Source organism: Hoplias malabaricus, chromosome 14, assembly GCF_029633855.1.
Source record: "Hoplias malabaricus isolate fHopMal1 chromosome 14, fHopMal1.hap1, whole genome shotgun sequence".
Taxonomy (NCBI): Eukaryota; Metazoa; Chordata; class Actinopteri; order Characiformes; family Erythrinidae; genus Hoplias; species Hoplias malabaricus.
Window position 1 is genome coordinate 39,625,758 of NC_089813.1, and position 17,171 is coordinate 39,642,928.

Here is a 17,171-nt window from a genome sequence, read left to right on the forward strand (position 1 = left end):
AAAATTGCTTGGGGTGCAAAAGTTGACTTCTCTCTTGGAATTATCCGTTCCACCTTAAATGGGGCGCCCGTTATTGCTGCCGCTTTTAAGGTGGAACGGATTATTCCACACAGAAGTCAAAATCCAGCTTAATGTACAGGAGTTACAGAGTTCAGACGTGTTTGTTTAAATAATCTAAGCGCTTATAAACTATTCAACAGCTGGATATTTTATTGAATCGCTTTTTAATATTCACCTAAATTTAATCCTGCGACTGCGTAGAAGATGGTCTGATCTTAAAGAGGAAGCCCATTACTTTAGTAAAATGGGTTTATAGTTAATCTAATAAGATTTAAACACAGTGCAGGAGGGAGTTTAGGGTTTAAATGTTGTCTTTCTGAGAGTCAGAAGTGTCCACGCTGGCGGTGAATGGAACCAAACGTCCAGCTGACAGGAGTTTAAATCTTGTGTTCTTCTACACCCAGAAAATGCACACACCACAATGTTTTCTTTTCTTTCTCAAGCTCTCTGTGGGTTCCTCTCCCTGTTCCCAGGTGTGAATTGACTATAGAAGAAGCAGAGGTTCCAGAGCAATGACTTCTGTCGACCGGAGGAAGCCCCTCAGGCCAGTTTCAGACGCCCGGTCGGATCTGGACAGGTTCTCCGCAGGTTCTGTGGGTACAGAGGGTTCTGAATTGATGTGGTTGTCACGGCAGCAGCTCCGGAGGCTGGAGGATCACCGGTACAGCAGCTCGGGGAGGTCGCTGCTGGAGCCCATCATGCAGCCGTTCTGGTGTTGGATCGTGGATCTGCTTCCATTGTGGGTCGCTCCAAACCTCATCACCATCGTGGGGCTCGCTGTCAATATCTTCACCACCTTAACACTCATCTACTACTGCCCCACGGCCACAGAGCAGGTAACTCTCGTAGACAAACTTCTGTAGATGTTGCTTATAACAAGGGAGGTCACCTATAGAGGGCGCTCTGGAGCCTAATGATGCTTTTCCGCTTCATGGTCACTACTGGACTCGTCTTACCCACTCCACCAGGTGAATCAGGTCCTGGTTCTGGAAGTGGGTTCTTGTTTAGTGGCTGTTCTCTCGTGGTTCAGAGTGAGCCCAGTAGGGACTAAACCGTGGCGTGTAAACTTTGCAGAGAGTAGAGTCCAGTGGAGGTGGTGAGTTTGATACAGAGCTAACCCCCAACACCAGCCCCTGATCCTTACTGAAGATTATGAGGCTGAACTCCATCAGATTCTCACAGCTATGTTCCGGTGTGTGGTGTAAAGTGTTGTGATGTGTGTCCTCAGGCTCCAACATGGGCATATCTCTCCTGCGCTCTGGGGCTCTTCATCTACCAATCACTTGACGCCATCGATGGAAAACAAGCTCGACGGACTAATAGCAGCACTCCGCTTGGAGAACTGTTCGACCATGGCTGCGACTCCCTCTCCACAGGTGTGTGTGTGTTGCAGTGTTTGTGGTGTTGGGGACATATATAGCGGTGCAGTGTGTGGTGCTGTGTGTGTGTGTGCATTGAAGTGTTTGTGTTGTTGGGGACGTGTATTGTGGTGCAGTGTGTGGTGATGTGTCTGAATGTGTTTTTGTGTTGCAGTGTTTGTGGTGTTGGGGACGTGTATTTCGGTGCAGTGTTTGTGGTGTTGGGCACGTGTATTGCAGTGCAGTGTGTGGTGTTGTGGCTGAGTGTGTGTGGCTGAGTGTGTGTGTGTGTGTGTGTATTGCAGTGTTTGTGTTGTTGGGGATGTGCATTGCGGTGCAGTGTGTGGTGTTGTGGCTGAGTGTGTGTGTATTGCAGTGTTTGTGTTGTTGGGGACGTGTATTGCGGTGCAGTGTGTGGTGTTATGGCTGAGTGTGTGTGTGTGTATTGCAGTGTTTGTGTTGTTGGGGACGTGTATTGCGGTGCAGTGTGTGTATGTGTTGCAGTGTTGGTGGTGTTGGGGACGTATATTGCGGTGCAGAGTGTGGTGTTGTGTGTGTTGCAGTGTTTGTGGTATTGGGGACGTGTATTCTGCTGCAGTGTTTGTGGTGTTGGGGACGTGTATTGCGGTGCAGTATGTGTTGCAGTGTTGGTGGTGTTGGGGACGTATATTGCGGTGCAGTGTGTGGTGTGTGTGTGTATGTTTGTTGCAGTGTTTGTGGTATTGGGGACGTGTATTGTGGTGCAGTGTGTGAGTGTGTGTATTGCAGTGTTGGTGGTGTTGAGGACGTGTATTGCGGTACAGTGTGTGGTGTTGTGGCTGAGTGTGTGTGTATGTTGCAGTGTTTGTGGTATTGGGGACGTGTATTGCAGTGCAGTGTGTGGTGTTGTGTTTGTGTGTGTGTTGCAGTGTTTGTGGTATTGGGGACGTGTATTGTGGTGCAGTGTGTGAGTGTGTGTATTGCAGTGTTGGTGGTGTTGAGGACGTGTATTGCGGTACAGTGTGTGGTGTTGTGGCTGAGTGTGTGTGTGTATGTTGCAGTGTTTGTGGTATTGGGGACGTGTATTGCAGTGCAGTGTGTGGTGTTGTGTTTGTGTGTGTGTTGCAGTGTTTGTGGTATTGGGGACGTGTATTGTGGTGCAGTGTTTGTGGTATTGGGGACGTGTATTGTGCTGCAGTGTTTGTGGTGTTATGAGTGTGTGTGTGTGTTGCAGTGTTTGAGGTTTTGGGCATGTGTATTGTGGTGTTGTGTTTGTGTGTGTGTGTGTGTGTGTGTGTGTGTGTCTGTTGCAGTGTTTGTGGTGTTGGGGAAGTGTATTGTGGTGCAGTGTGTGGTCTTGTGTCTGAGTGTGTGTGTGTGTTGCAGTGTTTGTGGTGTTGGGGATGTGTATTGCGGTGCACTGTATTTGTGTGTGTGTTGCAGTGTTGGGAAAGTGTTTGTGGTGTTGGGAACGTGTATTGCGGTGCAGTGTGTGTGTGTGTGGTGCAGTGTGGGTGGTGTAGGGGACGTGTATTGTGGTGCAGTGTGTGGTGTTGTATCTGAGTGTGTCTGTGTGTGTGTTGCAGTGTTTGTGGCGTTGGGGATGCGTATTGTGGTTCAGTATGTGGTGTTGTGTCTCTCTGTGTGTGTATGTGTGTTGCAGTGTTTGTGGTGATGGGGACGTGTATTGTGGTGCAGTGTATGGTGTTGTGTCTGTGTGTGTGTTTGTGTGTTGCAGTGTTTGTGGTTTTGGGGACATGTGTTGTGGTGCAGTGTGTTGTGTATGTGTGTGTTGCAGTGTTTGTGGTGTTGGGGACATGCATTTTGGTACAGTGTTTGGTGTTGTGTCTGAGTGTTTGTGTGATGCAGTGTTTGTGGTGTTGGGGAAGTGTATTGTGGTGTTGTGTGTGTGTGTGTGTTGCAGTGTTTGTGGTGTTGGGGATGTGTATTGTGGTGCATTGTGTGGTGCTGGCTGAGTGTATGTGTTTCAGTGTTTGTGGTGTTGGGGACATGTATTGTGGTGCAGTGTGTGGTGTTGTGTCTGAGTGTTTGTGTGTGTGTTGCAGTGTTTGTGGTATTGGGGACGTGTGTGTGGTGTTGTGTCTGATTTTTTGTGTGTATGTGTGGTGCAGTGTTTGTGGTATTGGGGACGTGTGGTGTTGTGTCTGAGTGTGTGTGTTGCAGTGTTATTGGTATTGGGGACATGTGTTTTGTCTGAGTGTTTGTCGTGTTGGGGACGTGTATTGTGGTGCAGTGTGTGAGTGTGTTGCAGTGTTTGTGGTGTTGGGGACATGTGTTGTGTGTGTCTGTGTTGCAGTGTTTGTGGTGTTGGGGACGTGTATTGTGGTGTTGTGTGTTTGTGTTTTGGACGTGTATTGTGGTGTTGTGTGTGTGTGTTTGTGTTGTTTTGGACGTGTATTGTGGTGTTGTGTGTGTGTTTGTGTTGTTTTGGACGTGTATTGTGGTGTGTGTGTGTGTGTGTGTTGCAGTGTTTGTGGTGTTGGGGACGTGTGTGGTGTTGTGTGTGTGTGTGTGTGTGTGTGTTGCAGTGTTTGTGGTATTGGGGACATGTGTTTTGTCGTGTTGGGGACGTGTATTGTGGTGCAGTGTGTGTATGTGTTGCGGTGTTGGGGACATGTGTTGTGCGTGTCTGTGTTGCAGTGTTTGTGGTGTTGGGGACGTGTGTGTGTTGCAGTGTTTGTGGTGTTGGGGACATGTATTGTGGTGTTGTGTGTGTGTGTTTGTGTTGTTTTGGATGTGTATTATGGTGTGTGTGTGTTGCAGTGTTTGTGGTATTGGGGACATGTGTTTTGTCGTGTTGGGGACATGTGTGTGTCTGTGTTGCAGTGTTTGTGGTGTTGGGGACGTGTATTGTGGTGTTGTGTGTGTGTTTGTGTTGTTTTGGACGTGTATTGTGGTGTGTGTGTGTGTGTGTGTTGCAGTGTTTGTGGTGTTGGGGACGTGTGTGTGTTGCAGTGTTTGTGGTGTTGGGGACGTGTGTGGTGTTGTGTGTGTGTGTGTGTGTGTGTGTTGCAGTGTTTGTGGTATTGGGGACATGTGTTTTGTCGTGTTGGGGACGTGTATTGTGGTGCAGTGTGTGTATGTGTTGCGGTGTTGGGGACATGTGTTGTGCGTGTCTGTGTTGCAGTGTTTGTGGTGTTGGGGACATGTATTGTGGTGTTGTGTGTTTGTGTTGTTTTGGATGTGTATTATGGTGTGTTGTGTGTGTGTGTGTGTTGCAGTGTTTGTGGTATTGGGGACATGTGTTTTGTTGTGTTGGGGACGTGTATTGTGGTGCAGTGTGTGTATGTGTTGCGGTGTTGGGGACATGTGTTGTGTGTGTCTGTGTTGCAATGTTTGTGGTGTTATGTGTTTGTGTTGTTTTGGATGTGTATTATGGTGTGTTGTGTGTGTGTGTTGCAGTGTTTGTGGTGTTGGGGACGTGTGTGTGTTGCAGTGTTTGTGGTGTTGGGGACGTGTGTGTGTTGCAGTGTTTGTGGTGTTGGGGACGTGTATTGTGGTGCAGGGTCTGGTGTTGTGTCTGAGTGTTTGTGTGTGTTGCAGTGTTTGTGGTGTTGGGGACGTGTATTGTGATGCAGGGTCTGGTGTTGTGTCTGAGTGTTTGTGTGTGTGTGTGTTGCAGTGTTTGTGGTGTTGGGGACGTGTATTGCGGTGCAGTTGGGGACGTGTCCCAGTTGGATGTTCTTCTGCTGTTTTGCTGGAATCTTCATGTTCTACTGCGCGCACTGGCAGACCTATGTCTCCGGGACCCTGCGCTTCGGGATGTGAGTACCACACACACACACCAGCACCACCAACACAGCACACTGCACCATGGTAGACATCTCCAAAACCACAAACATTGCAACACACACTGTCTCCAAAACTAGAGTATCACTAACACACATTCAGTGTGTGTGTGTGTGTGTGTGTGTGTGTGTGTTGGTGAAGTGTCAGGAGTGAGCTGCTGTTTGACTGTAACTGAACTAAGTGGGTTTGATCCTACAGAAATATTTATGAATCTCAGCTGTTTGTTTGTTTGTTTGTTTATTTCTGCATGTGTCTGATCCTCCTTTGATCCCATGCTGTCCCCCTCTTTCCTGAGCAGAATCGATGTGACCGAGGTTCAAATCTACATCATAACTTTATATTTACTCGCTGCTTTTGGAGGAACAGCTTTTTGGGAGTATTTGGTAATCACATTTAAACAAAATTTTACATAATTTGCATGATTGCATGTGAATGAGCTAATACCCTAATTACACAAGAGTTCATAAATGTGGTGTGTGTGTGTGTTTATTAGGTGTGTTATGGTAAAATCTAATCTGTGTGTGTATATTAGGAGTATTATGGTAAAATCTGATCTCTGTGTATATTGGGTGTATTATGGTAAAGTCTAATCTCTGTGTATATAAGGTGTATTATGGTAAAGTCTAATCTCTGTGTATATAAGGTGTATTATGGTAAAGTCTAATCTCTGTGTATATAAGGTGTATTATGGTAAAGTCTAATCTCTGTTTATATAAGGTGTATTATGGTAAAGTCTAATCTCTGTGTATATAAGGTGTATCATGGTAAAGTCTAATCTATGTGTATATAAGGTGTATTATGGTAAAGTCTAATCTCTGTGTATATAAGGTGTATTATGGTAAAGTCTAATCTCTGTGTATATAAGGTGTATTATGGTAAAGTCTAATCTCTGTGTATATAAGGTGTATTATGGTAAAGTCTAATCTGTGTGTGTATATTAGGTGTATTATGGTAAAATCTGATCTCTGTGTATATAAGGTGTATTATGGTAAAGTCTTATCTCTGTGTATATAAGGTGTATTATGGTAAATTCTGATCTGTGTGTGTGTGTTAGGTGTATTATGGTAAAGTCTGATCTGTCTGTGTGTTAGGTGTATTATGGTAAAGTCTGATCTCTGTGTGTATATTAGGTGTATTATGGTAAAGTTTAATCTGTGTGTGTCTGTATTATGGTAAAATCTGATCTCTGTGTGTATATTAGGTGTATTATGGTAAAGTTTAATCTGTCTGTGTCTGTATTATGGTAAAGTCTGATCTCTGTGTGTATATTAGGTGTATTATGGTAAAGTTTAATCTGTGTGTGTGTGTGTATTATGGTAAAATCTGATCTCTGTGTGTATCAGATTCCCGTGCTGAACGTCCAGGTGAAGATAATCCCAGCCGTCTGCACTCTGCTGGGGGCCGTGTTTTCATGTACGAATTATTTCCGTGTGATTTTCTCCGGAGGGATGGGGAAGAATGGATCCACCGTCGCAGTGAGTCTGACTCCGGTTCGCTCTCCCCGGGTTATCAGACTGTTTGTGTTTTATTTTTTAATGTTGTGATTTTATGCAGCAGGAGGTATCGGTGATCAGACCCTGACAACACAGCGATTGTATCAGAGCATAATGCTCTCTGAATAGTATTCTGATTCTGACTCAGATTTACATTCTGACTCATTCTCTCTGAGTCAGATGTGGACTACAGTCTGAAACTGACACTGACTCTGTGTTTCTCGTTATTTCTCAGGGGACGAGTGTTCTGTCTCCAGCGTTCCACATCGGTCTGATCATCTCTGTGGCTTTGCTCATCTATCAAAGCTCATCTGATGTGTTTCAGAGTCAGCCCTGCCTCTTCGTTCTCGTCTTTGGCTTCGCCTCTGCAAAGCTGACCAACCGACTTGTGGTGAGACAAGGATCAGAGACAGATAACACACACATCAGACAGGGATCAGAAATAGATCAAACGCACATCAGACAGTGTTATATATTTTGTGTGTGTGTTTGTATTTGTTGTTTATTTGTGTGTGTGTGTTATATGTTTGGTTTAATTGTGTGTGTGTGTGTGTGTTATATATTTTGGGTTTAATTGTGTGTGTGTGTGTGTGTGTGTGTTAGGTTGCTCATATGTCTAAGAGTGAGATGCGCTGCAGTGACTTGGCGTTTGTGGCTCCTCTGCTGTTGCTGCTGAATCAGTGTTACAGTTTCTGCAGTGATCGACTCGTCCTGTGGGTGGCGCTGGTGAGTACAGACCCACAGACACAATGTTAATGAAACACAGCCACCGTCTTAGCACCCACTTCAGATCTCATTACAGTGCACTGACAACACCCTTGTGTCCCATAGCAACAACCTAGCAACACCTTAGCAACCACCTTTTGTCACATAGCAGCACGTTAGCAATCATCTTGGATCCTGTACCAGCCTAGCAACACCTTGGCAACCACCTTGGATCCCAAAACAACACCTTAGCAACCACTGAGCTGATCTGTGTTTAACTGTTTGTTTTTCAGGTGCTGTCGGGGCTGGATCTGGGCTGTTACTGTGTGAGTGTGTGTAGACAAATCGCCACACACTTAAACATCTGTGTGTTCAGCCTCAGGAAAAAAGTACCCCTCCCAAAAAAGGACAACCACCACTAACACACACACACACACACACACACACACACACACACACACATTCCAAATAACCAACACGTCCACACACACTCACTCACTCTCCGCCCCCTGCAGGTCACTCACTCAACAAATGCCAACAGCCTAGCAACACCTTAGCAACCATGTTATATACCATATCAATGGCCTAGCAACAACATAGCAACCACATTCACATCCACCACAGTCACCATAGCAATATCAGACACACACACACACACACACACACACACACTCCGCCCCTGCGGGTCACTCCCTGCAGTGACTGTAAGAGGAGTCCGACTCGCGTGCGGCAGGTGTTTGATGATTTCAGAGACGGAGGGAGTTCCTCGCCGTCGCCGCGCCGCACTCTGTGTTGATTTAAGTGAACTCTTCAGGCCAAAGCTGTTTTTATTGTTTGTGTTTTTAACCGTTCGGCAGCGGGAGATGAACCCGGAGAGAGGGACGTTACCGTAACGGCTCTCAACAAACCAAGCCCCCTTTAGTTCCAGAGTCAAACAGCTTTAATTTCTCAGTCCGGGCATTTCTGACCCAGTCCTCTACCGTCCACTAAAGCGGGTCAGTAACGTCCCCCCGAGGGAAGAACTGCTGCTCATCTGTTCGTCTTCTGTAACCACTTCATCCTCATCCAGGTGCAGCTCACAGCTAACAAATGAGTGTCAAATACCACTGTTACTTATAAAAATAATGGAACTTTTAACTGTTTTACTGAACTGTTCCTTGAAGTCGTAGGAGTTTGTGGCGAGAGCAGACCTGGACGTGTTAGTCCCGAATTAAAGCTGCACACGCTCCAGAGAAATCCTCTTAAATCTGGTGTGTCTCTAATGAAACAGTGCTGTAGCAGCGACACGTGGTTATTCACCTGTTTCTGGGTTGTTTTTCACGCGAGTTTATTCCAGTGGCTGAATTTTATTTTAAATCAATTCAACTGAAATAAAACAATTTAAAATAAGTCAGATATTCTAGAAAAATCAGATTAATCCCATAATAAACACTGAGACTCGTTAGATACGGAGACTAGGGTTCAGATGTTTTCTGAGACATGGCGCGCTGCTGCAGTGAGGGACAGAAATGGACAGTGTTCCTGAGAGAATTCAGTGTGAACGGCTATGATCTACAGCAAATAGGAAATAAAGCAGTGTTGAACAAATATGACGGATTAACCCCGCCCCCCCCGAGCCAGTGTTTACGCTCCTGAGGTCATGTGATCACCTGAGCTGATCAGTGTGCCTTTATTTCACCTCTGATTTCCTCCTGTGTCCGGTTAACGTTACTGTGCTTTGATCTTGTTTAGTTACTGAGAGTCGGATCAGTCCAGACTTCTCTAAAACGTCCTTCTGCGAACAGTTCCACCTGGGCTTTATTTATCACACGTTAAAGTTTCCTCTCTTACTGTTACAGCTGCACTGTACACGCTGCTACTCTTTCTGTCGGATCAGAACCTCCTCAGAACCCACTCCTCAGTCTGGTTTTCTTTGGTTGGGTTTCTTTAATTTTCACTGTGATCGTTTCTCAGTAGACGCCCATATAAGGAGTTCCTGGTCTGAGCTGAACAGATATGTTCATACATTTAGCCACACCCACAGCTCCTTATATGGACACGATTCACTGCTGTATCGGTGTAAGCGTGAACCAATAGGAACCTTCTAAACTGACTTGTTATTCTCAGTGTAACGAGCTTGAAGTAGAGTTAGGAACACGTCCGAGGTTTGTTTACGATAACGAGGTGATGCTAATCGCTATTTGTTGAAGGCTAAAGGCATTCTGGGAGCTTGAAGCCCTTTATTTTCTATCACTGTTTTAACTATGCAGGCCACGCCCCCATGTGATGTCAACGCTGACCGTTTACTGTAACTGTCCGTGATTAGCCAGCTGCCACCGTGAAGTGATAGTTCAGCAAAAAATTTAATTATTATAATTTAACCTCAACTTTAGAGATGAGATGTTTTTAACGTGAATGCTTTAGCTTTAGCGCTGGAGCTGTTTCATTAATGTAGCTAACAAGTCAGCAAACCTTATTAGCATGTTGCTAACTATGTGACTAAATGTTGGGCTTGTTTGATTGGTGACCTAAAAAAAGGGACAAAATATGAACTAAAGTCACACTTAAGAGTTTGCTGCTTGTATTTATAGCTTTCTGCTAATGGCCCATGTGTGTAGATAAGTATTAGAGAGGGTTAGCACTGTGTTAAAACAGGCTAAATCCCCACTAGCCTCAGAGTTCTCTGACGAACCGTGGCCTCCACAGCGTGAGACTGTAAAGAATGTGAAAGAGACTGCAAATGTGTTAGTGTTTAGAATTAGCAAAAAGCATTTTTTCTAAGTTATTTTGTTATTTATGTTTTCTGATCAGGATGATGGACAGCCATCGTGATTTAGCTCAGCAGTTAGCACCATGCTAATAGCCAATGCTGGTTAAATATCAGTGGAATTCAGCCTCGTGGCTGCTGAGCTGCAGTGAAGGAGTAAACAAGGCATTCAAGAGCGTTTACTGTTTGTGGTGAATTGGATTTTTAGCTGGACCGTCACTTTAAAGCGTGATGTTAGCAGGATGCTAATGCTAGCGGGGTCAGGACTGAGGGCAGTGGAGCGGTCGGCCCCTCAGTGCTTCCATGAGTTTATTTTTAATAAATGAACTATAAAAGTAAAGAAAAAAACACATCTGAGCGCTGCTTCAACCTGAGAGTGTTTCCCTCGCGATTTCACAGAGGGGTGCGTGTTTAAAGGTGCAATCAATTGTTTTTAACAACAAAAAAGGACCTTCCAGTGTTTGAAAGGCATGGTTTATTATTTCTACTGTGTCCTACTTTGCTTCTACGTTGTTTTCTCTAAAGTGCAGCTCATTGTACCTCCTGGCCAGTAGGGGTCAGTGTAACAGCTGCTTTAGAACACGAGTCAGTGGAGGAAGTGACTGACTGCACCTTTAAGAAGGTTAATGTTGCATTGTTTAAAGTATTGTTTATTAGTTTTATCTGTGTTTAGTGCCTTCCTCAGTCCCCCAGGCGCTGAGTGTGTAACGTGTTTCTGGCTCTGCTGGTTTTACTACCATTCTGGGGTTTATTTTTTACGGAAATGCAACCTTTTCCTTTCCTGGGCCCTCCTCGCTATACTCCACTCATTCAATGTATAAATGTGTTATTTATAAGTCCACCGTTGTTGGATGCGATAAACCTCTCACACCAAAGTCCCGCAGACGCCGCTGTTCATCTGTGTTCGGTTTCGTCTGAGGATCATGTTCTGTTTGTTTCCTGTAAAGAATTTAATTTTGTAAAATCAATAATAAACTACTCAGTGCAAATAAAGACTTATTTACGTTAACACACTTCAGTGTCTTATTATTATTTCTCTCTCTCGCCCTCTGTTTCTCTCTCTCTCTCTCTTCCTTTCTCTTCCTGTTTCTTTCTCTCTCTTTCTCTCTCTCTCTCTCTCTCTCTCTCTTCGTTTCTTTCTCTCTCTCTCTCTCTCTCCCTTTCTTTCTCTCTCTCCCTGTTTCTCTCTCTCTCTCTCTCTTTCTCTTTCTCTTTCTCCCTTTCTCTCTCTCTCTCTTTTTCTCTCTCTCTCTCTCTCTCTCTCTCTCCCTTTCTCTTTCTCCCTTTCTCTTTCTCTTTCTCTCTCTCTCCCTTTCTCTTTCTCTCCCTTTCTCTCTCTCTCTCTCTCTCTCTCTCTCTTTCTCTCCCTGTGTCTCTCTCTCTCTCTCTCTCTCTCTCTCTCTCTCTCTCTCTCTTGTTTCCTGTAAAGAATTTAATTTTGTAAAATCAATAATAAACTACTCAGTGCAAATAAAGACTTATTTATGTTAACACACTTCAGTGTCTTATTATTATTTCTCTCTCTCTCTCTCTTCCTTTCTCTTCCTGTTTCTTTCTCTTTCTCACTCTCTCTCTCTCTCTCTCTCCGTTTCTTTCTCTCTTTCTCTTTCTCTCTCTCCCTGTTTCTCTCTCTCTCTCCCTTTCTCTTTCTCTTTCTCCCTTTCTCTCTCTCTCTCTCTCTTTTTCTCTCTCTCTTTCTCTCTCTCTCTCCCTTTCTCTTTCTCTCCCTTTCTCTCTCTCTCTCTCCCTTTCTCTCTCTCTCCCTTTCTCTCCCTGTTTCTCTCTCTCTCTCCATTTCTCTCTCTCTCTCTCTCTCTAAGAGGCTTTATTTTAAATACCGTATTATGGTTACAGATCTGCTAAAGCATGAATAGTTTATATTAACACACACACACACTATTGATACAGAGACAGTTTGTAACCACAGTGATGTTCCTCCACCCCAGAAACACAAACCAGCTCCGTTTCCAGCTGAAAGTGTACAGTCTTCGTTTATTTTAGAAACTTACATTTTAATGATGTATTCTGAAGCATCTGGTTTAACTGACTTTATCAGGACTTCTCACACAACATTGATGGCCTTTGTTATAGCCTCTGATTATTATAAGTTCAGTTAATACATTAATACTCACTCTGTACACGTGTGTTTGAGTGAATGAGAATCAGCTGACATTGTCACAAGACTCTTTCCCTGTCTCTCTCTCTCTCTCTCTCTCTCTGACACACACATCTCTGCAGTTAAACCCTGTGATTTCATTAGTGTTTAATAGGTGTGTGTGTGTGAATAGTGGGAGTCGGATTGTGTGTTTACTTGGCAGTGTGACTGTGTATAAATATTACTGTGTGTGTGTGAACAGTAGAATGCTGTATGTTTGGGTGTGTAACATGGTAAAGTTTATGTGAGTGTGTGTGTGTGAGAGAGAGAGAGTGAGTATGTGGTGGTTTCAGAAAGGATTGTCGGTTCTCCCGGTTGTTCTAATTTCCTGGTCGTGTGGAACCCTGGTTCTGACCTTCACCATCTCGGTTCTGCTGGGACACACCGACCCGCTGCTGCCCTACATCAGGTACACACACACACACACACAGATAGATAGAGAATGTAGAACCTACTTTAACTCATACGTGGGGTATGTAGCTGATGTCAAAACCTTTAGATGATTTTCTGTAATAAGAGTGACCTTTTCCAAACTAACGACAGAGAACACTGTGTGTGTGTGTGTGTGTTACAGTGACACTGGGACGGCGGTTCCTGAGCGCTGTGTGTTTGGGTTCATGCTCTGCATCTCAGCGTTTCTCGGTAACTCTTTGTTGTTCTCTGACTTTACCTGCACCTCCATCACCACCACAGGCCGTGTGTACGTCCATATAAGGAGGTGTAGGGGTGACTGGATGACAGAGTGAATAAATGTAGAGACAGGCTTTTTTTAATGTACTCTGTGTGTGTGTGTGTGTGTGTGCGTGTGAATGCTCAGGTCTGTGTGTGGTGTATGTACGTTATAAACAGGTGCAGGCTCTGATCTCTGCAGCAGAGTTCAGTCTCCAGACCCTGAATTACATAGGATTCCTGCTCGGAGTTTTCAGCTCCATCGGCATGTGTGTCGTCGCCAACTTCCAGGTAAAGGGGTTGTTTCTGATAAAGTGGCCAGTGAGTGTCAGTAGAAGGGGGGTGTTTCTGATAAAGTGGCCAGTGAGTGTCAGTAGAAGGGGGGTGTTTCTGATAAAGTGGCCAGTGAGTGTCAGTAGAGGGGGGTGTTTCTGATAAAGTGGCCAGTGAGTGTCAGTAGAGGGGGGTGTTTCTGATAAAGTGGCCAGTGAGAGTCAGTAGAGGGGGGGGGTGTTTCTGATAAAGTGGCCAGTGAGTGTCAGTAGAAGGGGGGTGTTTCTGATAAAGTGGCCAGTGAGTGTCAGTAGAGGGGGGTGTTTCTGATAAAGTGGCCAGTGAGTGTCAGTAGAGGGGGGTGTTTCTGATAAATTGGCCAGTGAGTGTCAGTAGAGGGGGGTGTTTCTGATAAAGTGGCCAGTGAGTGTCAGTAGAGGGGGGTGTTTCTGATAAATTGGTCAGTGAGTGTCAGTAGAAGGGGGGGGGTGTTTCTGATAAAGTGGCCAGTGAGTGTCAGTAGAAGGGGGGGGGGTGTTTCTGATAAAGTGGCCAGTGAGTGTCAGTAGAGGGGGGTGTTTCTGATAAAGTGGCCAGTGAGTGTCAGTAGAGGGGGGTGTTTCTGATAAAGTGGCCAGTGAGTGTCAGTAGAGGGGGGTGTTTCTGATAAAGTGGCCAGTGAACGTCAGTAGAAGGGGGGTGTTTCTGATAAAGTGGCCAGTGAGTGTCAGTAGAGGGGGGTGTTTCTGATAAAGTGGCCAGTGAGTGTCAGTAGAGGGGGGTGTTTCTGATAAATTGGCCAGTGAGTGTCAGTAGAGGGGGGTGTTTCTGATAAAGTGGCCAGTGAGTGTCAGTAGAGGGGGGTGTTTCTGATAAAGTGGCCAGTGAGTGTCAGTAGAGGGGGGTGTTTCTGATAAAGTGGCCAGTGAGTGTCAGTAGAAGGGGGGTGTTTCTGATAAAGTGGCCAGTGAGTGTCAGTAGAAGGGGGGGGGGTGTTTCTGATAAAGTGGCCAGTGAGTGTCAGTAGAAGGGGGGTGTTTCTGATAAAGTGGCCAGTGAGTGTCAGTAGAGGGGGGTGTTTCTGATAAAGTGGCCAGTGAGTGTCAGTAGAAGGGGGGTGTTTCTGATAAAGTGGCCAGTGAGTGTCAGTAGAAGGGGGGTGTTTCTGATAAAGTGGCCAGTGAGTGTCAGTAGAAGGGGGGTGTTTCTGATAAAGTGGCCAGTGAGTGTCAGTAGAAGGGGGGTGTTTCTGATAAAGTGGCCAGTGAGTGTCAGTAGAGGGGGGTGTTTCTGATAAAGTGGCCAGTGAGTGTCAGTAGAGGGGGGTGTTTCTGATAAAGTGGCCAGTGAGAGTTAGTAGAGGGGGGGGGTGTTTCTGATAAAGTGGCCAGTGAGTGTCAGTAGAAGGGGGGTGTTTCTGATAAAGTGGCCAGTGAGTGTCAGTAGAGGGGGGTGTTTCTGATAAAGTGGCCAGTGAGTGTCAGTAGAGGGGGGTGTTTCTGATAAATTGGCCAGTGAGTGTCAGTAGAGGGGGGTGTTTCTGATAAAGTGGCCAGTGAGTGTCAGTAGAGGGGGGTGTTTCTGATAAAGTGGCCAGTGAGAGTCAGTAGAGGGGGGGGGTGTTTCTGATAAAGTGGCCAGTGAGTGTCAGTAGAAGGGGGGTGTTTCTGATAAAGTGGCCAGTGAGTGTCAGTAGAGGGGGGTGTTTCTGATAAAGTGGCCAGTGAGTGTCAGTAGAGGGGGGTGTTTCTGATAAATTGGCCAGTGAGTGTCAGTAGAGGGGGGTGTTTCTGATAAAGTGGCCAGTGAGTGTCAGTAGAGGGGGGTGTTTCTGATAAATTGGTCAGTGAGTGTCAGTAGAAGGGGGGGGGGTGTTTCTGATAAAGTGGCCAGTGAGTGTCAGTAGAAGGGGGGGGGGTGTTTCTGATAAAGTGGCCAGTGAGTGTCAGTAGAGGGGGGTGTTTCTGATAAAGTGGCCAGTGAGTGTCAGTAGAGGGGGGTGTTTCTGATAAAGTGGCCAGTGAGTGTCAGTAGAGGGGGGTGTTTCTGATAAAGTGGCCAGTGAACGTCAGTAGAAGGGGGGTGTTTCTGATAAAGTGGCCAGTGAGTGTCAGTAGAGGGGGGTGTTTCTGATAAAGTGGCCAGTGAGTGTCAGTAGAGGGGGGTGTTTCTGATAAATTGGCCAGTGAGTGTCAGTAGAGGGGGGTGTTTCTGATAAAGTGGCCAGTGAGTGTCAGTAGAGGGGGGTGTTTCTGATAAAGTGGCCAGTGAGTGTCAGTAGAGGGGGGTGTTTCTGATAAAGTGGCCAGTGAGTGTCAGTAGAAGGGGGGTGTTTCTGATAAAGTGGCCAGTGAGTGTCAGTAGAAGGGGGGGGGGTGTTTCTGATAAAGTGGCCAGTGAGTGTCAGTAGAAGGGGGGTGTTTCTGATAAAGTGGCCAGTGAGTGTCAGTAGAGGGGGGTGTTTCTGATAAAGTGGCCAGTGAGTGTCAGTAGAAGGGGGGTGTTTCTGATAAAGTGGCCAGTGAGTGTCAGTAGAAGGGGGGTGTTTCTGATAAAGTGGCCAGTGAGTGTCAGTAGAAGGGGGGTGTTTCTGATAAAGTGGCCAGTGAGTGTCAGTAGAAGGGGGGTGTTTCTGATAAAGTGGCCAGTGAGTGTCAGTAGAGGGGGGTGTTTCTGATAAAGTGGCCAGTGAGTGTCAGTAGAGGGGGGTGTTTCTGATAAAGTGGCCAGTGAGAGTCAGTAGAGGGGGGGGGTGTTTCTGATAAAGTGGCCAGTGAGTGTCAGTAGAAGGGGGGTGTTTCTGATAAAGTGGCCAGTGAGTGTCAGTAGAGGGGGGTGTTTCTGATAAAGTGGCCAGTGAGTGTCAGTAGAGGGGGGTGTTTCTGATAAAGTGGCCAGTGAGTGTCAGTAGAGGGGGGTGTTTCTGATAAAGTGGCCAGTGAGTGTCAGTAGAGGGGGGTGTTTCTGATAAATTGGCCAGTGAGTGTCAGTAGAGGGGGGTGTTTCTGATAAAGTGGCCAGTGAGTGTCAGTAGAGGGGGGTGTTTCTGATAAATTGGCCAGTGAGTGTCAGTAGAAGGGGGGGGGTGTTTCTGATAAAGTGGCCAGTGAGTGTCAGTAGAAGGGGGGGGGGTGTTTCTGATAAAGTGGCCAGTGAGTGTCAGTAGAAGGGGGGTGTTTCTGATAAAGTGGCCAGTGAGTGTCAGTAGAAGGGGGGTGTTTCTGATAAAGTGGCCAGTGAGTGTCAGTAGAGGGGGGTGTTTCTGATAAATTGGCCAGTGAGTGTCAGTAGAGGGGGGTGTTTCTGATAAAGTGGCCAGTGAGTGTCAGTAGAGGGGGGTGTTTCTGATAAATTGGCCAGTGAGTGTCAGTAGAAGGGGGGGGGTGTTTCTGATAAAGTGGCCAGTGAGTGTCAGTAGAAGGGGGGGGGGTGTTTCTGATAAAGTGGCCAGTGAGTGTCAGTAGAGGGGGGTGTTTCTGATAAAGTGGCCAGTGAGTGTCAGTAGAGGGGGGTGTTTCTGATAAAGTGGCCAGTGAGTGTCAGTAGAGGGGGGTGTTTCTGATAAAGTGGCCAGTGAACGTCAGTAGAAGGGGGGTGTTTCTGATAAAGTGGCCAGTGAGTGTCAGTAGAGGGGGGTGTTTCTGATAAAGTGGCCAGTGAGTGTCAGTAGAGGGGGGTGTTTCTGATAAATTGGCCAGTGAGTGTCAGTAGAGGGGGGTGTTTCTGATAAAGTGGCCAGTGAGTGTCAGTAGAGGGGGGTGTTTCTGATAAAGTGGCCAGTGAGTGTCAGTAGAGGGGGGTGTTTCTGATAAAGTGGCCAGTGAGTGTCAGTAGAAGGGGGGTGTTTCTGATAAAGTGGCCAGTGAGTGTCAGTAGAGGGGGGTGTTTCTGATAAAGTGGCCAGTGAGTGTCAGTAGAGGGGG

The 17,171-nt window shown here is 46.1% G+C and overlaps 2 protein-coding genes across 5 annotated transcripts in view; both read left to right on the plus strand.

The window, feature by feature from the left end:
• cept1a (choline/ethanolamine phosphotransferase 1a) overlaps positions 1 to 11,165 on the plus strand; it is an 11,906-nt gene extending 741 nt beyond the window's left edge. For 3 of the 4 annotated variants that reach the window (XM_066644892.1, XM_066644891.1, XM_066644889.1), the window contains exons 2-9: positions 534 to 896; positions 1,289 to 1,436; positions 5,041 to 5,182; positions 5,506 to 5,590; positions 6,551 to 6,682; positions 6,936 to 7,091; positions 7,304 to 7,426; positions 7,699 to 11,165. In XM_066644892.1, coding sequence (XP_066500989.1) covers positions 573 to 896; positions 1,289 to 1,436; positions 5,041 to 5,182; positions 5,506 to 5,590; positions 6,551 to 6,682; positions 6,936 to 7,091; positions 7,304 to 7,426; positions 7,699 to 7,827 — 1,239 coding nt within the window. In that variant the 5' untranslated portion in view covers positions 534 to 572 and the 3' untranslated portion in view covers positions 7,828 to 11,165. Of the gene's footprint in view, positions 1 to 503; positions 897 to 1,288; positions 1,437 to 5,040; positions 5,183 to 5,505; positions 5,591 to 6,550; positions 6,683 to 6,935; positions 7,092 to 7,303; positions 7,427 to 7,698 lie in introns of all 4 variants that reach the window. The other variant, XM_066644890.1, reaches the window with a different exon arrangement.
• Positions 11,166 to 12,191: 1,026 nt separating this feature from the next.
• Positions 12,192 to 17,171, plus strand: part of LOC136666595 (DNA damage-regulated autophagy modulator protein 2) — a 35,161-nt gene continuing 30,181 nt past the window's right edge. Inside the window, exons 1-3 of the mRNA XM_066644894.1 lie at positions 12,192 to 12,715; positions 12,881 to 12,948; positions 13,124 to 13,266. Of these exons, the coding sequence (XP_066500991.1) occupies positions 12,585 to 12,715; positions 12,881 to 12,948; positions 13,124 to 13,266 (342 nt within the window). The 5' untranslated portion in view covers positions 12,192 to 12,584. The remainder of the gene's footprint in view (positions 12,716 to 12,880; positions 12,949 to 13,123; positions 13,267 to 17,171) is intronic.